At 43.1% G+C, this 25,731-nt stretch overlaps 1 protein-coding gene across 2 annotated transcripts; it reads left to right on the top strand.

Moving 5' to 3' along the window:
- The first annotated feature begins 702 nt into the window (after positions 1-702).
- On the top strand, positions 703-12,355 carry rbm38 (RNA binding motif protein 38). Of its 2 annotated transcripts, none has more exons than XM_018756676.2 (4): positions 703-1,158; positions 3,624-3,747; positions 5,486-5,540; positions 11,000-12,355. In XM_018756676.2, the coding sequence occupies exons 1-4, from the start codon at positions 934-936 to the stop codon at positions 11,307-11,309; spliced, it is 714 nt and encodes a 237-aa protein (XP_018612192.1). In that variant the 5' UTR covers positions 703-933; the 3' UTR covers positions 11,310-12,355. The 2 variants fall into 2 exon arrangements, with proteins under 2 accessions (XP_018612192.1, XP_018612191.1); XM_018756675.2 differs by having other exon boundaries at positions 3,624-3,762.
- Positions 12,356-25,731: the final 13,376 nt, after the last annotated feature.

Genomic DNA, 25,731 nt, shown 5'->3' with positions numbered 1-25,731 from the left:
CTCTCTACACTCATTTGATAAATTTTCAACGTGTGTTCAATCATCTTAGGCAGACTGAGCATGTTACACCTTTTTACTGTTTTTTTTTTCTTTAATTAAACTTGTGCAAGGACCGCTTTTCAAGTGCTGTGTAGTCAGATACTATATTCCCACCTATTACTTCATACTGTGTTAACTTGTTAGCTAAAGAGGCATGTGATTCATCTTCTAATCAGATGGGTTTTAACTTGTCTTTAACACACTTTAAATGCGTGGTAATTACAGTGGGATTTTCTGCCCGATTTTAGGGTGGGGGGATGTTGCTTAAATACTTTAAATGAACACACTGACTCAGTGACTGTATAGCAAATTTCTGAACTGTAGAGCTGCTCTTAAGTTTAGATCAAAATTGTATCTAAAGCCTAGCTGTCTTACAGTGATTCTGTAATTGTATTATTTATTAATAGTACTATCTTTCATACAACCGGGGACGTGCCCTTCAGTTTTTCTTTGTGTCGTTACAGACAAAAAGCAGGTGCTAGTGGGCAACTTGGGCGTGGGGTGCGGAAGGCGGGATCGTATTGCGTCATAATAAAACTATAGACGGGCGGAGAAAGTCGATAGATTCTCGTTTTCCATTGGTCAAAAGAATGAGGAGGCGCGTCCTAGAGATGTGCGCTATAAAATTCTTTCCGGGAGTGTTTAAAGCGGCACGGAAAAACCACCTGCCGCGAGATCGGAGAGAGAGGGTATGCGTGTGTCAGTACCACCTCGTGCCCCCCAACGGACGCAAAGACGTGAGAAGGGGAAAGGATATCCGTAAAATCAAAACGGAAAACGTGACATTCGGCTCATTTCGGTGCACCAGAATAACTAGTGTTTCCTTTCTGTGGGTCTGTGTGAACCGCACATTGGGCTTAGTATTAAAACAACGCTGACTCTGTTGTAGTATTTATGCTCAGCACGCAAATGCTTCTGCAGCCGTTTGTTACCGGAGCGCTGGACGGTATGCACCCCCCGGCTCAGAAAGACACCACTTTCACGAAGATTTTTGTGGGTGGTTTGCCGTATCACACGAGCGACTCCTCTCTGAGGAAATACTTCGAGGCGTTCGGGGACATCGAGGAGGCCGTGGTGATAACGGACAAGCAGACGGGCAAGTCCAGAGGATACGGCTTTGTAAGTACAGTATTATAGTACAGTACAAAAAACGCAGCGCTTCTCAAAGACGGACAAACTCAGCCCCGCTTGTGTCTAAATTTGTACTTCTCAAATCACGTGTGGCTGTGTTTGACCACGCGTGTTCCTCACTCTCCTGAGACTTTGAGTTTGAGCGGTGAAGGTCGAGTCGCTGTGGTGCGACCGGGTGCCCGACGGCAGTCTTATTCGCGGCGGGTTATACAGTTAAATTCCGGCGGTTATTGTGGGCTTTGTCCTTTTTTTGTGTGAAGGACAAGTTGACGTGGGCAGTGGCGCCTTTTTAGCCTGTAAAAAGTACATTTAAAAAAAATACAGGTTTGTCTTTAAATAAAAATAATTACAACTGTGGGTTTTGTATTGAAAGGTTATAGGTAAGTCCTGTAACCGTTTAGCGCGAGGCGCTGAATGAGGGCCTCGCGTCACGCGTGGGTGGGCGCGCGCGCCGCTCCGCTTTCCTCGTGCTCTCGCGCCTCGCCTGTGTTCTACCCGGACCGCCGCTCAGGGTCCGAAGCCCAAAGGGCGGAATGTGTAAGAAAATGGCACAATGTCTGGTTTCTCTACACACAGTATTCCTCCAGGGTACATGTCTGATGTCACGTACAACAATATTGCCGACGCAATAATTTATAACGCCGCTTTCACTTTTACTTTTTCAAAATCTACAGTGAGTTGTGTGAAGCTGGCGTCCTCCGTGATCCATGTTTCTTTTCTGACGCGCTCTGATATTCGCGGTTCTGTTGTTTAAACGTTGTTTTCCAGAAGATTCTTTGTGCCTCCTCTTTCTTTCAGAAATGTATTGACAGCTTTCCAGTTTAGGCTTTTCAGGCTTTTTTTTTTTTTTTTTTTTTTTTTTTCCCCCGCGCGGTCATGATTAAAACAATATGTGTGACAGAACTTATAGGACACATTAATTGGCAGGTATTTCAAACGGTTTGTTCTCCAGTCGGTAATTTTTTTTTTTTTTTTTTTTTTTGCCCACTTGAGCTCGGGGGTGGTCCGTTTCATAGTCTCCACACGGTGTTTACTCAGCTGCCGCCGGCGCGGGTCGCGCGCTGAGAGACGGGAGGAGCGCCTCGTGCCTTTGAAAAGCGCATGTCACCTGTCACCCTGTGTGAGCCTCGCGAGGGAGCCGTGCGCGCGCACTCAGCTTTGTCTGAGCGGTTTTAATGCACCCTGAACCCCGTGAGGAGCACAGTGAGTGGAGATCCTTCGTCCTTTATATGGTCATTTAGAACAGTGTCTAAGACGCGGGTCCATCCCCAAGTTTGATTTTTCGGTCTCTTATGAGTCATCATAACTGCACTGAATTGCTAATACATTTTTCTTGGGGTTTAGTAAATATCACTTTTTTTTTGAAGTGTCACTCTTGCTTACATTAACAGCTTGTGGTTTTGAGCAACTTCAGCTCTTGCACGACTTGATGAAATAGTATTTTTGTTAGTTCTCTAAAGTTCATAGAAAATGTCATAAATGATGTAAATGCTTTTTTTCCAGTCTTTTGTTTTGAAAATGTAGACTGTACCCCTGTTATGTACCACTTCATTAGCTTTATCAAAATGTCCTTTTGTCACTGTTATAATTAATACTGGAGCCCAGTTTGCTTCTTAAAACTATTGCAAACCAAAATACACTTGAATATTTACCAGGCAGAAATGATTACCAGTGAATCCTACTGGGAGTTGTCAGACTTGCCATCTGTATTGCAGTTGTATTGTAGTTGCAATGGCTTGTTAGCATTAAAAGGTTTTGTAGTTTTCTGTGCTATAATACCACATTGGGATACTGCAGCTCCCAGTTATCTAGCTAGGTTTGTTTATTCAGTGTTTGTGTTTCTAGAAAGAACACTGCTCACACATGTACAAAATAAACACTACTTTTTGGAAGCAAGTTGGTGCCGCATCTCATGTTTGGAGTTCTTTTGCACTACACACACTGTCTGAAACTGCTTGTCCCAAGCAGGGTTGCGGCAAACTGGAGCCTAATCCAGCAACACAGGGCACAAGGCTGAAGGGGGGGGTACACGCTCGGGGTGGGACACCGGCACACCAGTCTGCCTCAAAGCACCCCAAGTGGGTCCTCGAACCCCAGACCCGCCCGAGAGCAGGACCCAGCCAAGCCCGCTTGTAGTTCCCAACAAATGTTTCTAAGTTCAGGACTAGTCCAGTGTGTAAGGGGGGAATTATGGTAGTGTTTACCACACAAAAATGTACTGACTAGTTTGATTGTTGTACACATGTGTGGCCAGTGGTGAAGGGATATTATAATTAAAACCACTGGGAGCTTTAATTATATGTGTAACAGTAATGGGTTTTTTCTTCCTATAAAAAAGATTTTGCAATGTTCTGAAAAAATACAGGGATTCACTTTATGCTAAAGATGCAGAAAATGACATTTTAAATGCCTGAATGCCTTCCTGAGAATCGTGTCCCTGCTAATTCTTTTAGGTTACCATGACGGATAAGGGAGCTGCAGAGAGGGCCTGCAAAGATCCCAATCCTGTCATCGATGGTAGGAAAGCTAATGTGAACCTAGCTTACCTGGGCGCCAAGCCTCGCAGCCTGCAGGCAGGTGAGCAGGCAAGAGGTGAGAACAGACTTGTCACTCAGCCATGCATATTTGTGTATGTACTGCATTTGTCAATACATAGACATACACATGTTCAAATATGCACAGATGCAGAAACATGAATGAACCACATCAGATGTAGAGAGACATTATCACATAGTAACACAACAGATACATTTGCTTAGTCACAATTGGGACATTTTTTGGCACAGCCACTGAAATCTACTCACTGGCAACAGTATCACATTCATGCAGTTCTGTCCAAATTAATATGGGACACATTCATTAAGTATTAACCATTGCCCTACATTTACATCTGTGTTATTGTACTAGCAAGAACTTTACAATGATGTCACGAATCTCTAAGGATTGTTACAAAATCGTTTTTGTCATTTGGCACAGAAAATATATATGTGTATTTTAAAGGTACGTACAAGGCCTCTAAATTATTTATTGTTGTCAAGAACAATTGTCCATAACTGGACATCACCTGGTATTGATGTCCAGGTATTTATCAATTGGTTAATTAAAATGTTTGTATTTCAGCACACCATTAACAATATAATCGTAAGTGGAGGTTTAAATATTTTGTTTCAGAACTAGATAGATAAAGATTCAGATTCTAATACATGGTACAGTGAATCAGATCAGACTGGCTTGTAGTTGTGGATCATCAAGAGTATGCCTGTTACATATTATGGTATGACAGAACTTGTACAAAAGCAGTGTCCCATAGCAGCCAGTCTTGGAATTTAATATACAAATTGTTTTATACAAATAATTGCATAATTTTTGAATTTTATACACATAGCTAGAGTGCTGGAATAATATTTTTATAACTTGCAATTATCTATGAGTTAACTCAAGGGTCTTTATCCCTGGTGCTGGTGAACTTCAGTATGGGTATTAAGAGGGAAGGTTCATCCAGTTTCCATCTTCTTAATAAGCAGCTTGACTTCTGCAAATACTTGGATCTGCTCATCCTTTTAGAAATGCAAGGATAATGCAACCTGTTTTGTCACAGCCTTGAGCAGTGTTCTTTAGGCCTTAATTTCAGCCATATGAGGTGTTCTAGTGGTTCATAGTTTTTTTTTTTTTGGGTGGTGCTGGTTTAACTAGTGGTCTGCAGGAGACTGACTTGTGGATTTTTATGGTGGTCCTTTATGCTCTTCAGTGGCTTGCAGTTAGGTTGGCCATTTCACACAAGTGTAGCTTAAGTGTATGGGGTAGCTCTTGTTTTGTTCTATGGTGGAACAGGGTAGTCTAGTGGTTATAGAGCCATCGCCATAGAAATCGGAGGGCTCAAAAGCAAATCTTGCCTCCTACTGTAGTACTTTTGTTCAGTGTATTTACCTTCAGTTGATGCAGTAAAAATTACCTAGCTGCATAAATGTATAAGTTTTTTTGTAAATTTTGGAGAAAAGCTGAATGAGTAAATGTATTCTGGATAAATCAACTGTTTCTTGCTGTTGTATCAGAGAAATTAGTTTTAATTGTTCTGGGTTTTCAAAAAAATGGAAGTATTGGTAAGCTTACTTTGAAACCATTAATGTCCACTAATGTTTCTTCCACTTCTTCTTTGTGCAGTATACTAACTGAGCCCTTAGTTTGTGTTCTATCCCATATCTTCTGTGAAGTCTTACTGTCTGTTCTTTACACTTGCCTGTACCCTGTTTTGTTGTCCTCTCTTTAGTGTAACAGTTTCATCCCTGTATGATGTATTATGTTCTGTTTCCTGCAGGCCTCTCCTTTGGTGCGCAGCAGGTCCACCCTGCACTGATTCAGAGGCAGCATGGGTGAGTTTGAGGGACTGGCTGTTAAGCATGGTCTCTGGGGTCTTCACATCAGTGGCTTTTAATGAGCTTTCTAATTAAACAGGCATACAGGTTTTCCTTCATCTTTCCCAGGTTTTACTCAGAGTAATTGGCTTGTTGAATTAAGCCTGTTATGTGGTCCTTTGTTGTCCATATTATATTTCTGACACTAGAGAATAATATTGTGAGGAAAATTGTCTGTGATGGGCAGATGAAATAAATGAATCTCACTGTGGATACATGGCATTCTTATTTAATTTTTCTGCTCTTTAGTCTTTTATTGCTATGAAATGTAATTGCTGACATTTTCTACCATATGATAGTGGTTCCTTTTGTGTATGTACAGTCTTCATCTACCTGAAGAGAGTAAAGCATTTTTTGAAAACCTTTTGTAATGAGTTCTCATAATTTGAAGACATGCCTACCATTAGTTTCAGTGATAAATTTTGATTTTATTTTTTTCCCTGAACCCCAAAACTAGCACTCATTCTTGCTGAAATAGTACCAAATTCCATTAAAATAGTCATGTCAATTAATCTTAGTTATCATAATGCAACATTATAAACCTGTTTCCCTTCACCATTTTTCTATCCATCTGCACTTGTTCAGCTGTTTTGTAGTTACTACAGACACTTAATGAGCAATCACAAGCAGCACATGGGTAATGTATGATATTTGTGTGTATTATGTTAACTTTTAATGCAACATACAAAATGGAACATTAAAAATAAGTCAGTGAAAAGAATACAAATCAATTCATACTAAGTAAGCTGGTATTTGTTTCTGCTGCATAGATGAGAGAATGACTATTGGGAGTTGTGTGCAATGTATGTAGTATAAACAAGTCACTGGATAAAGTTTCCAGTCAGATACTAGTTAATTGTAAGTTGCTTTGGAGCAAAACATCTGCTAAATGAGTGTATGTAAATGTCTTGCTGCTGCCTGTTATATCACTACCTGTTTTGGCACCTGCCATGAAGCAGTAAGAAAAACAAGTTTGCTTCCAGATAAGGAGTGTTTTCAGCATGTTTCATGTTTTCACTTCTTGAAATCATTTTTCATGTCACTTGTTGTTTGGTGTTAAAACTGATGATAGTGCTGAAATCTGGAAGCATTTTTAAGGAGCTGGACTGAGGCTGTAGAACATTTACACCCAGGATGCTGGAACCAGGATCCGCTTGCCTCCTGTTTGTGAAATACTGCTTGTGATATCCCACCAACTTCTGCTCTTGTTTATCTCCAGTGTTACCATTCTTTGTTGTCCTTTTTCATTAGAAATGCATTACTTTGCTGAGGGTCTCTGTGATTTTCAGCATTAGCCCAGATTTATCTGCCTGTGCATTGAGTGAGGATTGTAGTAATAGCCCTGTTAACCTTTCCTGAAGGGCAGATTAAGGCCAGTGACCTTCTGATGACTTTGAAAACTTTCAGTATATTGCGAGGCCTTGTGAAAAGATCGTTTTTGTTCGGAGCTGTGAAACATTGACTTGCTCAGTTCCTGTCATCTGTGTTGGGTATTATCTGAATGCAAAGATGTCTTAGTTGGGGTGTGTGTGTGTGTGTGTGTGTTTTTTGAGTGTTTAGTGCTGTTTCACTTTGGAGGTTGTATACTTTTGCATGACCCAGAAACCTGTTATCTTGTTGATACTTGAGCCAAATTATGTAAAGTAAGATGTTAAGTTTTTGCTGTAGTCCACCTGCTTTTGCCCACAGTAGTCAGTTTCCACCTTTCTCCTGAGTAACGGTCTCTCCCAAAGGAGTACAGGAGGCTAGCTTCCTACTCCTCTGTAGTTCTGTTTCCTCATACATTCTCTGCTAGATTGACTGAAGTGCTTGGATCACTCTGGATTGCTCATTGGAACTTGTCTTATGGGACCATCTGAATGGTGTTAAGGAATGAATTTAAGGTGTGAACTTGACATTCTACTTATTTTCACAGATCATTAATTCCAGTAATGTCTAAAAGCTTCCTTTTAGTTTCCTCAGATTTGAATAGGTGGCAGATCATGCCTTTTATAAGCTGCTTTTGGCTACAAACTTTATTTAATATCACTTATTTGCTAATAAAATGTAACAGCATGCCACACAGGGAAGGTACGGTGGATTTCTTCACAATTCAAACCACATGAGAAGGTTGACTGTCAAGCATATACACAAGCAGGTAGTAGCTACAGTAGTAAAGACATTCCTCTACTCGATTGAATCACTCTTGAGCCATAAGTGATGCCATCTGGCTGTTACGAGTTCCAGGGTAAGGGGAAAAAATCTGCATAAGTTTGATGCTGACAGTCAGCCAAGGTATCTAGCATTGCTGCTGTTCACACCTTCCGTAAACCTATCAGGTGCCTCCCAGATATGAGATGCTAGCAGCTGGAGACATCTTGTTCCTCCAGTCAGCTTCAGCCTCTTGCATAACCATGTGGACTTGCTGAGTGAAGCAATTGACAGGCTTGACAATGACATGTATCAGAGGGTTCTGGATTTCTTGAGGTTCAAGCTGGCTGTGCTATTATGGATAACTGAGAATTTGAAAGCCATGTAGAAAAAAAATTGATAACTTGGCTAAAGTTTGTGATCTTGTAGTATGTACATGAAGTAGTGTTATATGGTGTAAACGTGTGACTTGGTCATCTGGTAACGATTTCAATCTTGTGCATGTAAGCTCTATAGAAAGTGCCTGGTGATGTGTCCTACTAGACCAGGATAGTGTATTCAGGAATCCACTCCCATCTCCTGTCACTCTGTTGCACCCTGTGCTCACCACCAGACTCTCAAAGGCAAAAGTGAGTTTGGGTTCAGAGAAATGTATATATCTTATCGTGCAGTATTGTGGCCTATATTATGGAATGAATTTGGCATGTGAAAGCTGAGAAAATTGTCACTGAAGAACATAGAAATGTAGAGGGTAGTTGGAAAATGTAACAGGAGTTTTCCCATCAGTCTGCTTTTCCAGGATGGCTTTCTTGCTATGATCCTGTCCCCAGCCTACCAGTTGGTCTTTGACATGACCTTGTGTCAACTGCCAGTAACAGAACTGGTGTGACCTTTGAGCCACTGTTGCGCCATTCACTGCTCCTCTCTGTGCCATAGCTATAAAAAGTGGCACGCTGCTGTGGTACAGGCTGTGCTCAGTGGGATGGAGAGGCCCTGCATTGCACTGCTCTTTTCCCTGGGGCTTTGGTGTTGGGGACAAGTGGGGACATTTTGTGCTTATGTGTAGGAGCTAAATAAGGGCATCATGCAAGGGGGGGAATTCTTTAAGGCAATGATATTCAGGGTGATATAAGAAGTTTTCATTAAATATTTGTTGCCATATGTATGTCTTTGAATAAAACAGAATTTAGTTTGAAGCTTTGACACATTTATTTTCTTTTTTCCCCTCAACTAATGTGTAGTTTACCTCAATCCACTCTGGGCACTTCATTTAACCCCTGGCTTTGAGGGCAAAACATTTGTCTGAATGTCCCCCCCATGCTAAGCTGCCTTTCTGCCAGTTCTACTGCTGTGAACAGGTCTGTGGTACAGTAACTGTGCAGTTGTCCCGAACATGGCCCCCTGGGTTTGTTTTTTGGTGTAGGTATGTCAAACTGTGTAAGGTCATTTTATTGTTTGAAGGGCTTCGGTCATGGGGGCAAGATGACCGATGCTGTCTGCCTGAGTTTTGCACTGCCTGTGGGCCTGAATTATGCATAATTCTTTCCATTGTGCTGTGTTGCTGTGGTCAAAAACTTTTGAGATTCATCATTTTGAGGAAACCTGCCAGCCTGGGTTCTCTTAAATTCTGTAAAGCTGATGATGACGAATTGTACTGTGCTATAATTGTTATGGTTTAAGATTTTAAGATTTGCGTTTATAAGTAGTTTTTTCCACTGTTTGGGTCATGTTATGCCTACAGATGCAAGACTACAGTTGGGGAGCTCAGTGGAACTTTTGCCTATATGGAGACTGTTGCTGTTCTAGATGCAGCTTAATGTAAAGTATGGTGCCACATGGTTTGCTGAAGTACAGGAAGGAGGAAGGAGCTGGGATCAAACCTGAGCCCCTTCACTCTAGTGTATGTTCTCTTCTAATATCCCTGAAAAGTGACTTTGATTTGTCATAATCACTTGCAGTGCTGTGTATTCCCCCCCCCCCCCCCCCCCTTTCTCTCTCCCCTGTAGAGATCATTCTGGGATGGAAATTGAGATTTTTACAATGGAAACAAAAAGTCTTGTAACAGACCTTTCTCTTTTCTTTACCCCACATGATATTATTTGGGAGTGAATAAACATTTAATGAAATGGCAGTCAGTGTCTGCTGTACACTAATAGGTTCCAACATTTGAACTCATACATCCCTCATATCGAGTTCTATTCGATCTATGGCATTCTCAGCAAAGAAAACTTAACTTGAACTCTGCACCTATAAGGAGCTTGTTTGGATTGCTTGCTGTTCAAGTAAGAGTTGCTGGCTTTTTTTTTTTTTTTAAATCTTCTGTCAGGCAGGATAAAAAAGGAAAGGTTCTCTTTCTATTCTTCTTAGCCACTATGCTATCCATACCTTCTTGGAAGGGTTCAGTGGTATAGCCTCAGCTTACCAGTTTGCAAGTGCAACTGTTAAACAGCTCCCTGGAGATGCAATGCCAGTTACTGGTGTGAAGTTCCTAATTTACTGCTTACAGAAACTTGTTCAACATACAGTGAGCATGAGCTGCCAGTTGCCTGTTCATAGATCATTTTATTTGCATAGCTCTCTGTTTGTAGCTGAACATGCAGAAATGGATGTATCGCTGTGTGGATCTACAGATGTTGTTGGGGGGGACCTGTCAGTACCTAGCTTAGTTTTTAAGCTTTTAATTGTACCTTTTAACAGATGTAACTGGACTTCAAGTATCTCACTGTACTTGAAGGTATCCTGAACCCATGCAATAAAAATTATATAGCAGAGTAAAAACACAACTTATTGTATACAAACCTAACACTGTAAATTGCTTTTAAAAAAAATAAATGACCAAGCCCATTGGTTGATGCAGAAGCAATTGGCCCTTCACCTGATGTTTAGCTGCCAGTGACAAATACTGAAGTATTTTTGGTTTTGGCCCATTAGTTGTACAATACTGTTTAGCAGCTTATGAACACTTATCTGACAGAAAATGAGAAATGAATTATTTAATGTTGCATTCTCTTTTTTTGGATTGTTTAAATTGTTGCAAATATTTAAAGCAGTTTTGTCTTTTATGTTAGGAAGTTATCTAGTTCCTCCATGAATTCGAAAGCTAATTTGAGCCTTGACGCTTGTGAACTTTTGAAATTTCTGCAAGCCTCAGAACCATATTTAACCCTGGTTATTAGCTTAAAAATTGCCAAGGCAAACCCATATATCAGTTTCTTTTTCCATTCTGAGTGTTTAATATTCTGCAATGTAGATGTTTGCTCTTGTTCTCATTTTGTCTCTTCCTACAGGCTAGTCCAGCAGTATGTGTACCCACAAACTTTTGTGCAACCCAGCCTGGTGTTGCCCTCCCAGATCTCCTCCTCCGGCTCCACATACATAGACTACAGTGCTGCCTATGCTCAGTATGCTACCACTGCATTTGAGCAGTACCCTTATGCAGCCTCTCCAGGCTTTCTAGGCTATAGCTATGCCCCAAGCCTTGCTGCCCCTACCCCTGGCCCAGCTCATATTCAACAGCCCCTACCCACTGGGGCTACTCAGGCTCCCGCATTTGTTCAATATGCCCCCCAGCAGCTGCAGCCGGACCGCATGCAGTGACACAATACGCTGGTGAAGTCGAGCAGCAGAGGGACTCATCGCAGCGTGGGAGACAGGATGACAATTGCACTATAACAAGAGGATGAAACTCTGATGCTCCACTGTCTCAGACACAAAGGGCTTCTTGAATTTGCATTCTCAATATTATCAATGTTTTTATTATTGCTGTTTTGTGTTTTCACAATTGTTTTACTTGATGGAAAAGTCACCCAGGCTGAAAAATTCAGCATTGTGCGTTGTAAGCTGGTAATTCAGCAGGACTACTGGGTGCTTATTGCTCAGGCTGGGCTGAGCATGTTGGCTCGGAGAATAGCCACCATTCAGAAGGAGTGTAGCAGTTGTGGCCCTGCTGCTTGATGAGGCCCTTGGGTGGGTAAAAGCATTCCACTGGAGCAGGCTTTCTGCATTGTGCTTTCCAAACCTGAGGAGGAGCTTCTGTTTCGATGTTTACCTGCTCCAAGCTAATGTACTTAAGAGGACAAACCAGGGTTGTACAGTCAGTCTTCCTGAGCCAAGTGATGGACCACTGGTACATCAGGAAATCCACTTTCACGAGGCCTTAAAAACTACAATCTCAATGTTTCCGTTTTTGCTGTCTTGTTTTCCGCCACACTCACAACTGTGAATATTTGTTCACCAATATTTGTATATGGGACTCATATAATGCTTGTAGTGAAATGTCTGTCTCTCAAGGTCATACTCACTTTCTGTACCTGTTAAATTATTCTTGATGGATGTAGATAATCATCATGGATTTCAGTATGCAGTTATGCTTGGGGGACCAGGGTGGTGATAGTTGATGCAAAAGTAAATATTGTAGTTGACACTGTAAATGCCAATATTTTACCTAACAGCTAACTGAAGATAATCATGTTAATGTTTCATTTAAAGGGGACATTTTATCTACATCAAGCAATTGCTGCAACTAAGGGAAAATTACAGTATTTGTTTGATTTGGATAGTTTGGTTTTTTGCTAGGAGACTGATCAAACCTGGCTGAGGTTTTAATACTGAATTATTTTTCAGCATGTTTATTTATGTACAACAAAGCCATACAAATTTCCTATTCAAATAAAACTTGTCAATTAAAATGTCTTTGCTGAATTTGTAAAAAATAAATTAAATGTCTTATAGACTGTTCCCAGTTTTATCTGTATGAATTTACTTTTATCAGCTGTAACCAGTTGCTGTGTATCTGATTCTGGTGATGTGGTGTAAGGTATCCTGGTGCTCTCCTTGTCTGTTCAGCGTGAGTAACTGTATGGCTCTGCAGTGAAATACAATTTGAGTGATCAGATCTGATGCTCACATGCGTGAGACTGGGTGTATTTTCCACACGTGACTTGGTATCGCCTCCATGTGTTGGCCAGTGGTTATTTTGCTGGCAGTAGGTGGAGGATGAGTTTATCAGCAATTTGCAGGGCTTCCACCCTGCCTCAGAACTTCAAGGTCTCTGGCATCCCCGCATGTGAGACAGACCTGAACACTTCCCAAGTCAGTACTGCAGTTTCACGTGATCCGTTCTCCCTGGTGGGGGTTTTTTTTTTTTTTTTTTTTTTTTTCCCTTCCCCCCTTTTTTTTTCATATCAGCTTGACCTAAGTTCCCACTGTTTTGCATCATATAATGTTTACTTAGAGTATTCTTTTTTTTTTTTTTTTTTTTTTTTTTTTTTTTTTTTTTTTTTCCTCCCCCCCCCCCCCTCTCTTCTCTTCCTTCTTCCCCTCCTTTCCTGTGGCTGACATGCACAATGCTGTCCCTGAGTGGAAATTACCTTGTGACTTGTAAAAGTGGCTCCTGCCCTCTTTCCAAAACACTGACATGTATATAAAACATTCATCTGTATTATGATGGCACCATTTTGCCCAAGTTGACAGGAATTCTTGTGAGGTGGTCACCTGGCTATTCCAATGAAGTTTTTCCCAGCTTTGTTTCTCCTTACTCTTCTTCCTGGAGCTCTACTGTCTGTCATGACAGGGTCATCAGACATTGTGGGCATCTGACAGCTACATGTCCAGGATCTGATCAGTCATTGAACAAAACCTGTATAGCTCTCTCAAACACAGAACCTTTCTTGGAGCTGATGGTCAACTGCCAGTGTATCTTGCAGTGTACTGTCTTTATCAGTTCAATTGATCATTATCTTTTCTTTATAAGCAAAGCTTTTCATCTTAATACAAATGAAAATTAGAAAATTGGAGACTTATAACATGTTTGATGTTGATGTCCCTGGTACAACTCTCATGACAGAGAGCCAAGGAGTGATCTAGGCAGGGTGATCACATGCATACTTGTTTAGCATATTAAAAAGCTTTATCTAATCTACTGTTAAACCCTTGATACTGAAGCAGCCCAAACAATGTACACACTGTACAGGTAAATTGGCTATATAAGTACCCAAATATATCTGATTTTGCTGAAGCACAACTTGTTGCCTATGAACTTCATTTGCAGTTTATTTTGACTTTTCCTTTCAGCTACAAGTCTTGAGGTTGATATCCTGTCATAAGTGTTTTACTTAATTCTTTATGGGCTGTTTGTATGCTTGTATTGATTCCAATGCCATTCTCTTGACTTTGCAATTCGTGACCATGTTTACTGCCTAAGCCAACCCTGAAGGTGACATTAAGAGGCTTCAAACTCTGAAAACCATTGGTCGGCAGTAGAGAGATTTTACACAAGAGAAGGCTGTTAAATCAAGTTACAGTAGCGACAACTGAGCACAGGAGAATGGGGCATAAGGTTAGAACTACAGGTATTCTGGTGGGTTTATGGTAGCATGAAAGCTCAACACTGCCAGACTAGCTATGCATCCTTAGAACGGGGCTCCTCTAGGGGGGGAAACTGGTGCAGGAGAAAAGCACGAGATGGTCAGAATTACGGCAGTTTTTCTACAGGAGCCTTTTGAGTTCACTATTCAGCTGCTTCTCTGCTCCACAGAGGAATTTGACAACTACATCTAAAGTAAACAGCGATCCTACCAGAAACCAGGAGCTGTGGCGATGCAGGGATTTGATAGATCTGCAAAGTCCGCTATCTGCCTTGGGCAAGATGAAACCTCCTTGGAAGGAGGTGCAGAAGGCAGTTACAAAAGCAAGAGCGAGTTCAGTCCCATTCTAAAGTGCGGTACCGTACAAAGCCTATTAACATTATCCAAAGCTGTTACATATGCTTTCAATTCAATCTGATTCCATGTGGAGTTTGCATATTCTTCTCATCTCTGTGAGGGTTGCTTCCCCCAGTTTAATGATTTTTTTTTCCCCCCCCCCCCAGGTTAATTGGTGACTACGTTGCCTGTGTGTGTGTGTGCGTGCGTGAGAGAGAGAGAGAGAGAGAGAGAGAGAGAGTGTGTAGGTGGAGCTACCCTGTGATAGACCTTGCGCCCTGTACTTCAGAGAGAGGCTCCAGACCACTGTGACCCTCAGAAATGACAGTCAAGGAATAATAATGATTAAGGTGGAAGTTTTGAGAGAAACCATCTATATGCATGACCAAGCAGGAACTGGCTTGGACAGTTGTAATAAGGACCAAACTCCAGCTGTGATGAGTGTTGTGCCTCTGTGCAAGAGATCTCCATGGTGACAGCCTGATCCCTACAGCACTGAAGGAGTTGAAGCCCTACTAAAAGAAGGTTCTGTGGGCTGCAAGTTCACCGACGTGGCAGACATTGTCCCACAGTGTCACCTGATCTTAAAAAGCTTCTGGTCTGCTGTTCTGTAAAATATGTGAACGGCACCAAACAGTAGCAGTGCAGTGAGCTCTGCACTGTTGACAGTGCCTATTGCAGTGAAGGGATCCACTGCGCCAAGCTTTGCTGGGTGGCCTTTGGAATATGGGAGAAACTGATAGCTGCAATTGTATGGCGGTATTAAGGCTATAACCATCGTGCTGTTCCTGGAGGAGAAAAAGGTGACGATTGGTCCTCTGTGACCCCTCACCTTTATTATGTCTCCAGCAGGAGCCACTTATTTCCGTTGGCCTCATCTCTCATTCTAAGATCTTTTACACAGCTGGTATTACACAGTGGATAGACGGGAAAGTTAAGCATTTGCCTTTTTTTGACCTTTTCAAAACCGTATCGCGCAAAGTTTTAATTTTTTACTTTCAAGCCGTTTTCAATGTACTCATTCGTACAATTTCTCTGCTTCAGAGATGCAAGACATCGCTGCAGTTCTACAAACTTTGTTGCACTTGTATTAAGTTGCTTTTGCAGTGTGTCAATTTTGTGGTTAACTGTCCTTTGGGGGGAGATGGGGAGGGTCACTGACCCTTAAGGAAGCTGCCTTTAGAGAGCTCTGCAGTTTGCATAAAGCCCCCCCATGTCATCACCAGGTTTAAAAAAAAAAAAAAAAAAAAAAAACAAACTAAAGTGTCGCTCATTCAAACACCTACTGATAAGTTCTTGGGCACAAAGAGGGGGTTTCTTTTGAGTTTATTCTTTGCCAGATTTCTTTACCTTCCATCAGCTGGCAGACACCGAAGCCTGCACCCTGTCATTGCACTCTGAAGTCACATTCTGATCCAGCATCTCAGCGGTCCTCTGAAAGGGATGCAGTTGCAAACATAAGGCCTGACACCTACTGACAGGTTGCATCTTCCATACTGCTATAAGAAAAAAAATGTAGTGCATAAAAGGATTAATGTGTGCAAAAAGCAGTTATAAAGCAAAAAGTTAGACTTTTCGGGCTGATTTTCTTTTTTTTTTTTTTTTTTCTTCCCCCAAGATCCAAAGCAACTCTATTTGACCCATTTACACAGCAGAATATTGCTGAGAAAATTGAGGTTAATTGCCTTACTAAGGGGCACTACAACAGAGCCTCTCCTGGGACATAAACCAACAATCCTCAGATTACAAGTATGTCCTTTAAACTGCCCGTGTTACATGATTCTGCATCTTTTGCCAGTTTACAATTAATTGACAATTGCTTTGACTTTCATTTAAACTTGTCGATAAGAAGTGACTGAAATGTACCATCAGTGTTTTTACACATGTGTTTATAAAATATTCTGAAGCACTCGTGCTACTGGGTGGCGTGACTCTTCCCTCTTGGGGGTCTTTGATGAAGTCGGCATGCTCTCATTAAAAGATAAGCACTCGCTACTGCCTACTGCATTATCTCCACCACTGTCACAATGTCCTTCTCTCTGTGTCTTGCATGTATACCTTACATTTCTCTGTAAGTATGTCTTTTCCTAAACCTCAGTGAAGAAGTGAATCCCACACATCTTTATTTTTCTTTCGGGTCAGATATTTTAGGCTGGGATGTGTGGCCTTTACGTATCCGTCAACTCCCCACCCGCTTTTGCTTTGCACCTTCCTCCTATCCGTTCGCACACGCACTAATGAATGTGTTTGCTCACTTTTCCGTTTTGTCTGTATTCTCCAGTGGATAACTGTCATACCTATATATAGGACCAGGACGGCAGTTCTCACTAGCACTTTAAACAGCCATTGGCATCTGGAGGAGAAATCACCAAAGCCCACTCAAGTGCTGGGACTGAGCTGTCTGCTGCATGAGGATGGGCTTGCCAGAGCCAGGGACCCAGTTTATATTTCATGAACACTCTGCCCAAGACATTATTACTGGGTGAAGAGATTTAAGAGCTTTCTGAACAAGAAGACAGAAATGCAGTTCAACACAGAGCCTTACGTCTGTGTGTTCTGGACCAGGCATAGTGGTGATGAGTGTATTGTGGCTTGGTTATTTTTATAGTTATCAGGTCATTGTGTCTGGCCCAATTATTTGGATCTTTTGCATTTAATCTATGTGGCCATATTGTGGGTAAATCAAGTTGTGACATAGCGAGCTAACTGCTGTCTTATTCTCAAGACAGATGGAAAATGCAATCAAGTACTTTCTTCTGAAACATGGAAGTAGAATCTTGGTTAAGCTGAAATAGTTCTGATCTTGGCATTAAATATCCATCTTCTAAGATGCTGCTAATGATTGGAAGGACCACCAAATACAGACCTGGGAGCAGAGGTGATGAGACACTAGAGTGATCAGAGAAGGACACAGCTGCCAGGAAACAAAGAACCAGGCAAGAAGGTGGGAACCAAGGTAAAATGTGTTAAAACGGAGGAATCTTTTGAGACAGGATCAGTGAAAAGAAGCCAAAGTGCTTGACAAAAGATGAGGACCAGGACACGGTTAAAGGTCTACTGACAATGGAGAAAGGAGTATTGACCAAGGCAGAAAGCTTTAACCTGGCACACCAACGACTCCTTTACTGGCTCCAATAGGTCAAGTAATTGGGTCCAAGAAGTCTAGTTTTGTCATTAGGAGATGGCTGGCTGCTGAAGACTGGGAGTCATTGCTGCTGTTCAATGCCATTCAAAACTGCTACATGGCTGAACTTTCCATCTGCTGCCCATTAAAAGTCAGTCCAGCTGATGGAGCATGTTACTGTCAAGTGCAAATTAGTTTCTTTTTCCTGAATGATCACAGTGTTAAGTCAATACTTGTATGCTGAGAGGGGTTTCGCTTGCTGGTGAATTACCTTCATTTCTTGGGAGCTGTGAGAAAGGGTTCAGGTCTGTGCTGCCCTATGCTGGAGAAAAGAGAGGATGAAGGCCGACGCAACCTTACATTAGCTTACGCTCTTCGGTAGCAAGCAAAGTAGAGGTCAGTGAGCTTCACATATGGTAGGGCTCCCAGGAGGCCTTGGGCTGCTGTGCTGCTGAGCATGGTGCTAAACCTGAATCACTTGAGTAAACATCCATCTGTACCAAAAGCCATGTAAGGATTGGCTCTGGCACCGAGAAATAAAAACTGAGTTGATTTTGCCAGTTTCCAGAAGAGCTGTGTGCCATGAGTTCAGTCAGGTTTAGAGTCCACGTGGGGCAGATGATAAGGCAAGGGCCACCCCCCCCTCCGTAATGGTTGAGATTAGAGGACAGCCTTCCTCGCATAATGTTCCCAACTCCAGCCTTCTACCCAGTATGCAGGAGGGCAGCTGCTTGCTCTCACTTTCACCGACACAAACTGAGTGGCACCCAGATTACAGCTCTGCGCAGACTGCGCTGACTGGGAGTCGCAGAAAGTGAGAAAATGTGGGGGTGCTGTGCTCCTCCCGCTCCTCTCCGTTCGCCGCCTTGACTCGGCTCTGCTCCCCCAGACTGCGCTCGCAACCCCATTTTTTGAAAGTACAGCCTGGTAATTATAACAATCTACAAAAGCGCTGTGAATGTTGCACAATTTATGACCTGGTGGCGTGAGCTGTGAACAACAGTCGTCTCTGTGCAAAACGAACAGTGCCCATTTCATTTGCAGGCAGGAGATGCGTTATAGAGCCCCTGGGGGGCCTCCCCCCCATTCTCTAACCCTACCCCCACTTCCACATCGCCATCAGGAGGGAATTTACGCAAGTCTCCGCCAATGACAAAAGTTAGTGGCCGGGGGAAAGAAAAGAAGGAGCTACACTAATGAGATGGGCGGCCCATCGTGGCGGAGCTCAGTTTCGTGCACAGCGAAGCACTTGAGCAACTCCTCGACGACAGCTTATTGGTGTTTTTATAGTGGTTGTAACAGAAAAGACATACAAAGAGCATCTGGTAATTCCTCTCAGTTAACCTGCACCTAAAATTTTTTTTAAAAAAAAGAAAATTTACTGTGAGAAGATTATTGGTACACTTTAGTTAAGCTTTATATGTGTTTGAAAATACAGATTTAACACACACCGGCTGAAACTGCTAGTCCCAAGTGGGGTCGCGGCAAGCCGGAGCCCAACCCGGCAACACAGGGAGTAAGGCTGGAGGGGGAGAGGACACACCCAGGGGGGGACCCCAGTCCGTCGCAAGGCGCCCCAAGCAGGACTCGAACCCCAGACCCCCCAGGGAGCAGAACCCGACCAAACCCGGTGCACCGCCGCACCCCCTTAGGGATTTAAATAATGTGTTATTTGTTCAGATGGGAATCATTTTTATTTCTAAAGTGACAGTTACAACGTGCAGGTCAACAAAATGTGTGTGATCCATTGATACTCGCAGTGCATAATTATAGATAACCGACATGCTTACGTCCCACTGCTGTGCCACCACGTGTCGGCGGTGCCTCTTCGTTCCACGCACACCTATAAAGCAGGGAGTGTCTTCTGTGCCAATGCATGTTTGCTTTGTGTGGTAATTGACTCCTGGGCCATCCGCCTGCCTGCGGGGAGCAGAGGAATGGCACGTCGGCTTATCGCCATTAAGCCCCCCTCCAAACAACATTTGTCTCGCTCGCTCTGACCTTTTGTTGTTCAAATATTGCCAAATACAAACAGCTCCAACGTGGTGACCCACGTTGGACCTTGGCAAACTTTTCCTGCCTCATTGTTAGACTTACCTCCTAGTTACCGCCTAGACAGGCCTTGCGCTGGAAACCAGAGCAAGTCCGCCAGTTCGTCCTGTGAGTTTTCTTTTGGTTCACGTGCACAGCGTATGGGCTCTTTATTGGTCTCTCGGCTTCGCCGCGCACACAGCCGCATTCGAAACCCTGATTAGGGTAACGGTGAAAAATGACAGCCGAACGTGGGGCGAAACCTGAGCGAAAAACAAAGCCAACGCTGGCTGCTTTACGCCCTGCAAGTGTTAGCTCTAAATCATCCCAGAATTTTGCCCCCCTTTGTCTCAGTTGCCACAGCAACTGTCTTTATGTCTGCTGCTCACCTGGCCTGCCTGGGGACCTGGGGCCTTGGGGTGTCGGGCGGGAGAGCGTCGGGGGAGAACACAGCACCGCCACTGTGGCACTCGCTTGCCTATATGTTGTCCGCGCACAGTTTGATTAAGGTACGGCGTGGTGGTAACATCTATAATATCTGTGTGCGCGGGATTCCTTCCCTTTCCCTTCGCCCTTCCTCGTCCGGTCTGCGATGCGTCCGACAGCTGCTTCGTGCCTCAGAGGTCTTGACCGAGTGGGCAACGTCACGCGGGTTTACACGCTACGGTGCTCGGTGCTCATGAGCCGAACTCGGCCGAAAAACAGCAACGCCCCACGGGAAAGATGGAGAAGCCCTTATGTACAAGTCTGAAAAATGGAAAACTACCTTCATTTGCATGCGCTTGCAAATCTCCAGGTAGCCTAACAAGAGCGCCAACTGCCATGCAAATGGCATGCAAATGAATTTCCCCCAGAAACCCTGGAGGCAACAGACAAAGGACGGGAGTGTAAAAAAAGCGTAGCTTGGGAGGGGGTGTTCACAGGTGTATGCGTGCGTGCGTCTCTGTGTCTTCTGCATTGTCCCAGCAGACAAGATGTTCTTGGAAGCACAAACGATGACATCATAATGGAGCAAAGAGTTTGCCATAGTGGAGACAATGGTGTCCTGTCCCTGAGGAGGAGGAGAGCCCAGATGAAAGGCCTGGTGCTGAAGAAAGGCTTCTCACACTTATGCAAACAACAAAACCACGCCGCAGCTCAAGCTCTGCTTTTACGTGCACGTCGCCATTCGCTTCCGATCGCGTGGCAGGCAGGCCGGCGCGTGGAGGAGCACGTTCGCTCAGAGCAAGGGAGGAAAGGCACGAAAAGGGCCGATGGAAGATTCACACCTCACCGCTGGATGAAGTTCATCACTGTTTAACACGAATGGATGTCTTGCCCTCGCTCGCTGTCTGGCCACCAGAAGAAAAAAACTCAAGAACAGACAGTCTGCCTGCAGTTTATGTGTGTGTGACTGGACCTTGGGCGACAACATAATGGAATGACCAGACAGCCCAGTGCATCAAAATACACACACGCAGGCTGAACCCACCAGTCCCGAGTGGGGTCTCGGTGAACCGGAGCCTAGCCTGGCAGCACAGGGCACAGGGCTGGAGGGGGAGGGGACACACCCAGAGCGGGATGCCAGTCTGTTACAAGGCACCCCAAGCGGGACTCGAACCCCAGACCCACCAGTGAGCAGGACCTGGCCAAACCCACTGCACCCCCCCCCCCCCCCATATCAAACTATTACCTTTAAAATATATTTTCCAGAATATTTTTTAAAATGGGCAAAGTGGAACAAAAATGGTTTAAAAAACACTTTATTTCAAAAGCTGAAGTGATTTTCTTTCATAACAATAAAAATATTTTGTTATGCATGGCATTGCATGTCATTTTTTATTTTTTGTATTATGGTATTTTAGAGAAACATTTTTATTTATCTTTAAGTTACTATGATGTCAAAATGTATTAAAAACTCATGTATAGAATACATTATATAGAACTGTGTACATGTAGAATACATGTATAAAATAGAATAAGCTGTCAATCATAACTGGACCCTCCTTAGTTCAGTCATACAAAGATTAACTCATTCTAAGTATATTATATTAAACTACCTTTTGATGCATATTCCCTTTGCCAGTTTTGCCCTGTAACTTGGCTGTAAAACAGTAGCTTAGTTTTTTGTCCCAATAAGTGCAAATTCATCATCCCCCAATGTCATAAACTCTATACTGGCAGTAAGGGCAAATAAAGTTAGCAGTCATGTTGAAGACTCATCCCTTAATTGTAACTACAACATTTTAACGTCAGTATTTTCACATCACAATGAATACAATTAACAGAACCATTAAATGAAATTGTGCTGTACTCAGCCACATAATACAGATTTATTTGTGTTGAAATAAACAAAACAAGAAAAGAGGTGTGGTCAAACAATGCAGCTAATTACCATTTTATTGTCAGTGACCATGACAATGAGTAACACTCTTAGGGAACTGGTGCGGGACGTTGCCAAAAGTCTTGGCTGCGAACAACAATACAACCGCAAATTAATAACCGAGCAGGCAAATAAGAGAGGGAAAAAGGTTTCGGTTTTGATGAAGAAGGCCGGTTGTCCCCTGTTCCCCTGTAAATAAAACAGACAGAAAGCAAACAATAAGACAGCACATAACAGTGTTGAGCGACACATACACCTTATTCATATCTGTGCTCAGTGCTGACACAGGGTAGTAGGGTCAGCCTGAATCATTCAATTAATTTATTTCTATTTTTTATTATTTTCGCACTAAGTCATATCTTTGTCACATTTAGCTGATACCCTCTGTCTAACGCGGCCAGTCGCTGGTGGTGACTCAGGCCTCATAGGCTGTGCATTTGGACATAGCGTTGAATCCAGCACAGTCTTGAGTCTGAGAGGAGTTTGCATGTCCTCACCATGTCTGTGGGTTTCCTCCAGGTGCTCTGGTTTCCTCCCACAGTCCAAAGACATGTGTTTCAGGTGAACTGGTGACTGTGAACTGCCAGCAGCGTGCGGCTAACCCTATTTTAATCTACATTAGTTTTGTGGCCACTTCTTCCGTATGATTGAGAAATTAAACAAAGATTTACTTCACTCATCATCATAATGTTACAAGAACTAAAGTGAAAAAAGGAGTTGTTCTCTTGGCCAATTGAAATGGCGTGTGACAGTTTGTGACCTTGCCACCTTGTTACTGTTCCTGCTCGTATCTTTACTTTTTTCTTCCGTGTTGCTTGTTGCCCCCCACCCCGCTCCACCCCGATGTGTGTTATCCTCACGGTACCCCTCTCTGTGTTCACCAAGCGAAAGGAAGCACATTGTGCTCCAGTGCCGTGCGGCTGTGTGGGTGGAAGGCAGTGCCGGAGCTCCAGCTGCCATCGCCTTTGTGCTGCTGCCCTGTTATTACTGCCGTACCAGAGACACAACCGAGAGGGACGAGGACTGGGCTCCCGTAGCTCCCTTACACACGCAGACACATCAGTGACCGTAACGCTTCTCTGCAGGAACATTTTGCAACTGAAAGAAGGACAAAATACTGTGACGTTTAGTCACTCCGCTCTTGATTAGTCAACGATGACCAATATGGGAGGCACGGAATATTAAGATTTGATGAAGAACAGTAGAGGGTTGTGTGGAAATGAACTCAGTTCATTTTAATTTGCTGCAAATTTTGCCGAGTTCTGGTTTTCTAATTTTGCCTGTAACTGTTTCTGGATCCTGCTCTTCTTAAAAAAAAAAAATATATATATATATATATATATATATATATATATATCAACCTCTTGCTCCTTCTGAGGTTTTTTTAGAGTACAGCTTAAGCAATAGCTTTAAAAATAGACATATCGATGTACATACTGTACTTGCTACAGATAAAGACAAGAAGTGTAACAGCTGATGGTGTAGTGTTCAGAGCTGCTGCTTTGTATTGAAGGACCTGGGTTCGAATCACCCTTCCTAGTCTAATGCTCTGCATGAAGGTACTTGAACTGAGCTGATAGTTAAAAGTACCCAGCTGTATAAGTGAGTGAATATTACACATACATTAGCATATGTAGGTCAAAATGAATAAATAATAGTAATCATAATTCATTGACAATACTTGTCTCAGGAGACGTATGGATTATTAAGAGGCACTCTTGTGATTATTTTAGGTTATTTATGTTTTGTATTTTAACGTGCTATAAATGTGATGTCTTTGCTTCTTGTTATGGTTCTGCTGAAGTGACGTGTGAGTTATGGTGTGAGACAGGTTTTCCGCCCAAATGCCTTCAGATATTAGTCGAGAGACACTGGCGGTGGAGCTTCGCAATTGCCCTGTGTTGCTGCGGCCTTTGCTTTGCGCGGAGCTGCTCCGCCATCTAGTGAAATGTGCTCAGAATGAAAGAGCGAAACAATGGAATCGGCAAGAAAGAGAACCTGCGGAAACTTAAAATCTTGGCTTTGAAATAAATATAAGAATCTAAATCTACATACGATGATCGAAATAAAAAATGCAACGGCTGAGTTACCGGGAGTTTGAGCGGGAAAATTGGTTTATTGTAAATAGTTGTATTGTGGGTAAAATGGAATTGTGTTCAACCGTTGTGGGGAATCGTAGGGAGTATACGGGGGTGACTATTGGCCAGCGCAAGCGGGAGGAAAGTGCGACAGGTCTGAAGCGGGTTGAGAGGGCTGGTTTGAGGTATAGCATCTTCTACTCCTTTGGGTGGGCTGGTGATCTATTCTGGTACGTGTTTAAAAAAATTAGAATTCCCAACTCTTAACTATAGCTGTAAACCCCAAGCCCTACTCCTTAAAAAAAATGGTCCTTGGTGTGGTTTAATATTTGATAGTTAGGGTAGATACTGAAAGTTATGAGTACTTTGTTGGTGTCCCATGATAAAGTTCTTGGAGTATTGATATTTGCAGTTGTGCTTCTGAATGCATTAGTCGTGGACCTTTTGGATATTGGATGATGATGGAGATGACCTGAAGCAAAGATGTCGAGATTTGTATCTGACGCTTTGACCGGCGTTTAACGTTTGTTGAGTTTTTATTGAACTTTGAATTAATTTTTACTTTGAATTGTGCGTTGCTGTTGTGGGTGTCTTGCTTAGAGATGTCGAATTGTGTATTTGTATAGTCTTATATTTTTAAATGGAGTTAAAAAGGGGGAAAAAAACGACTTTGAGAAAAACGGGGTCCTCGGATCGAGAGCTTTGTTTTCCTGTTTTGGCACCCATGGCATAGGCCAACATGATCTCGCCGTGTGCCTTTGTTTGACTCAATAAACGTCCGTAATGAACACGCTGTCTCTCTGTCTTTATTGGCCTCATCCGAACCCAGAGCGCAGAGAATATGAAGACAAATGAGCATCGTGGCATGACTGACATGACACCAGCAAAGTATCTGTTTTGTTAAACCAAATTGCGTATTAAAATGACGCCAAAAGAGAAATTATTACTGAGTTTCAATATCTTTTGAATACGAAAACGGCTCCCCTGGTCCCGAACACGGCGTACCCTTCCCGCCGCCTTGCTTGCGAGTCGTGCTTCCCGGATAGGCTCCGCACCGGTGCTACCCTGCAAAGGACGAGCTGTTGTGGACACTGAAGCTGTCTGTCTGGGTACAAGCAGGGAAATGCTGTTTGTGTGGTTGAGTAGGTCGGTCCGCGCGAAGATTGTTGTGCGATATTACCATTAACCTTTTGTGTAAGATAGCGAACTTTTCTATTATTTACTCACACACACACACATTTTCAGAACCGCTTGTCCCATATGGGGTCACGGGGAACCGGAGCCTACCCGGCAACTCAGGGCGTAAGGCTGGAGAGGGAGGGGACACACCCAGGACGGGACGCCAGTCCGTCGCAAGGCACCCCAAGCGGGACTTGAACCCCAGACCCACCGGAGAGCAGGACTGCGGTCCAACCCACTGCGCCACCGCGCCCCCCTATTATTTACTCATTCGCTCTATATCTATTCTTACTAGTCGTGCGGTGTCACTTTAGCAGGAGCGCTAGTTTGGTCGAGAGAAGTACAAGAGGGGGGATTCGACCCAAAAGCCATCAGGTTAAGGCGTGCGTTGCGGTCTTAACCACAGTTGTCCCCAGTTGACTGGCCCAGGCAGCCTTAAGCGCGAAAATACATCGCCGGCCGAGCACAAATCTACGGCAAACACAAAAAAAACAAAGCTCATATTCAAGCTACCAAACCTTGTGGCAAAGAGGAAAAACTCGAA

The sequence above is a fragment of the Scleropages formosus genome, chromosome 2, assembly GCF_900964775.1.
Source record: "Scleropages formosus chromosome 2, fSclFor1.1, whole genome shotgun sequence".
In the NCBI taxonomy this organism is placed as follows: Eukaryota; Metazoa; Chordata; class Actinopteri; order Osteoglossiformes; family Osteoglossidae; genus Scleropages; species Scleropages formosus.
The sequence above is the reverse complement of the archived record's forward strand: the minus strand, read 5'-3'. Positions and strand labels throughout refer to the sequence as shown.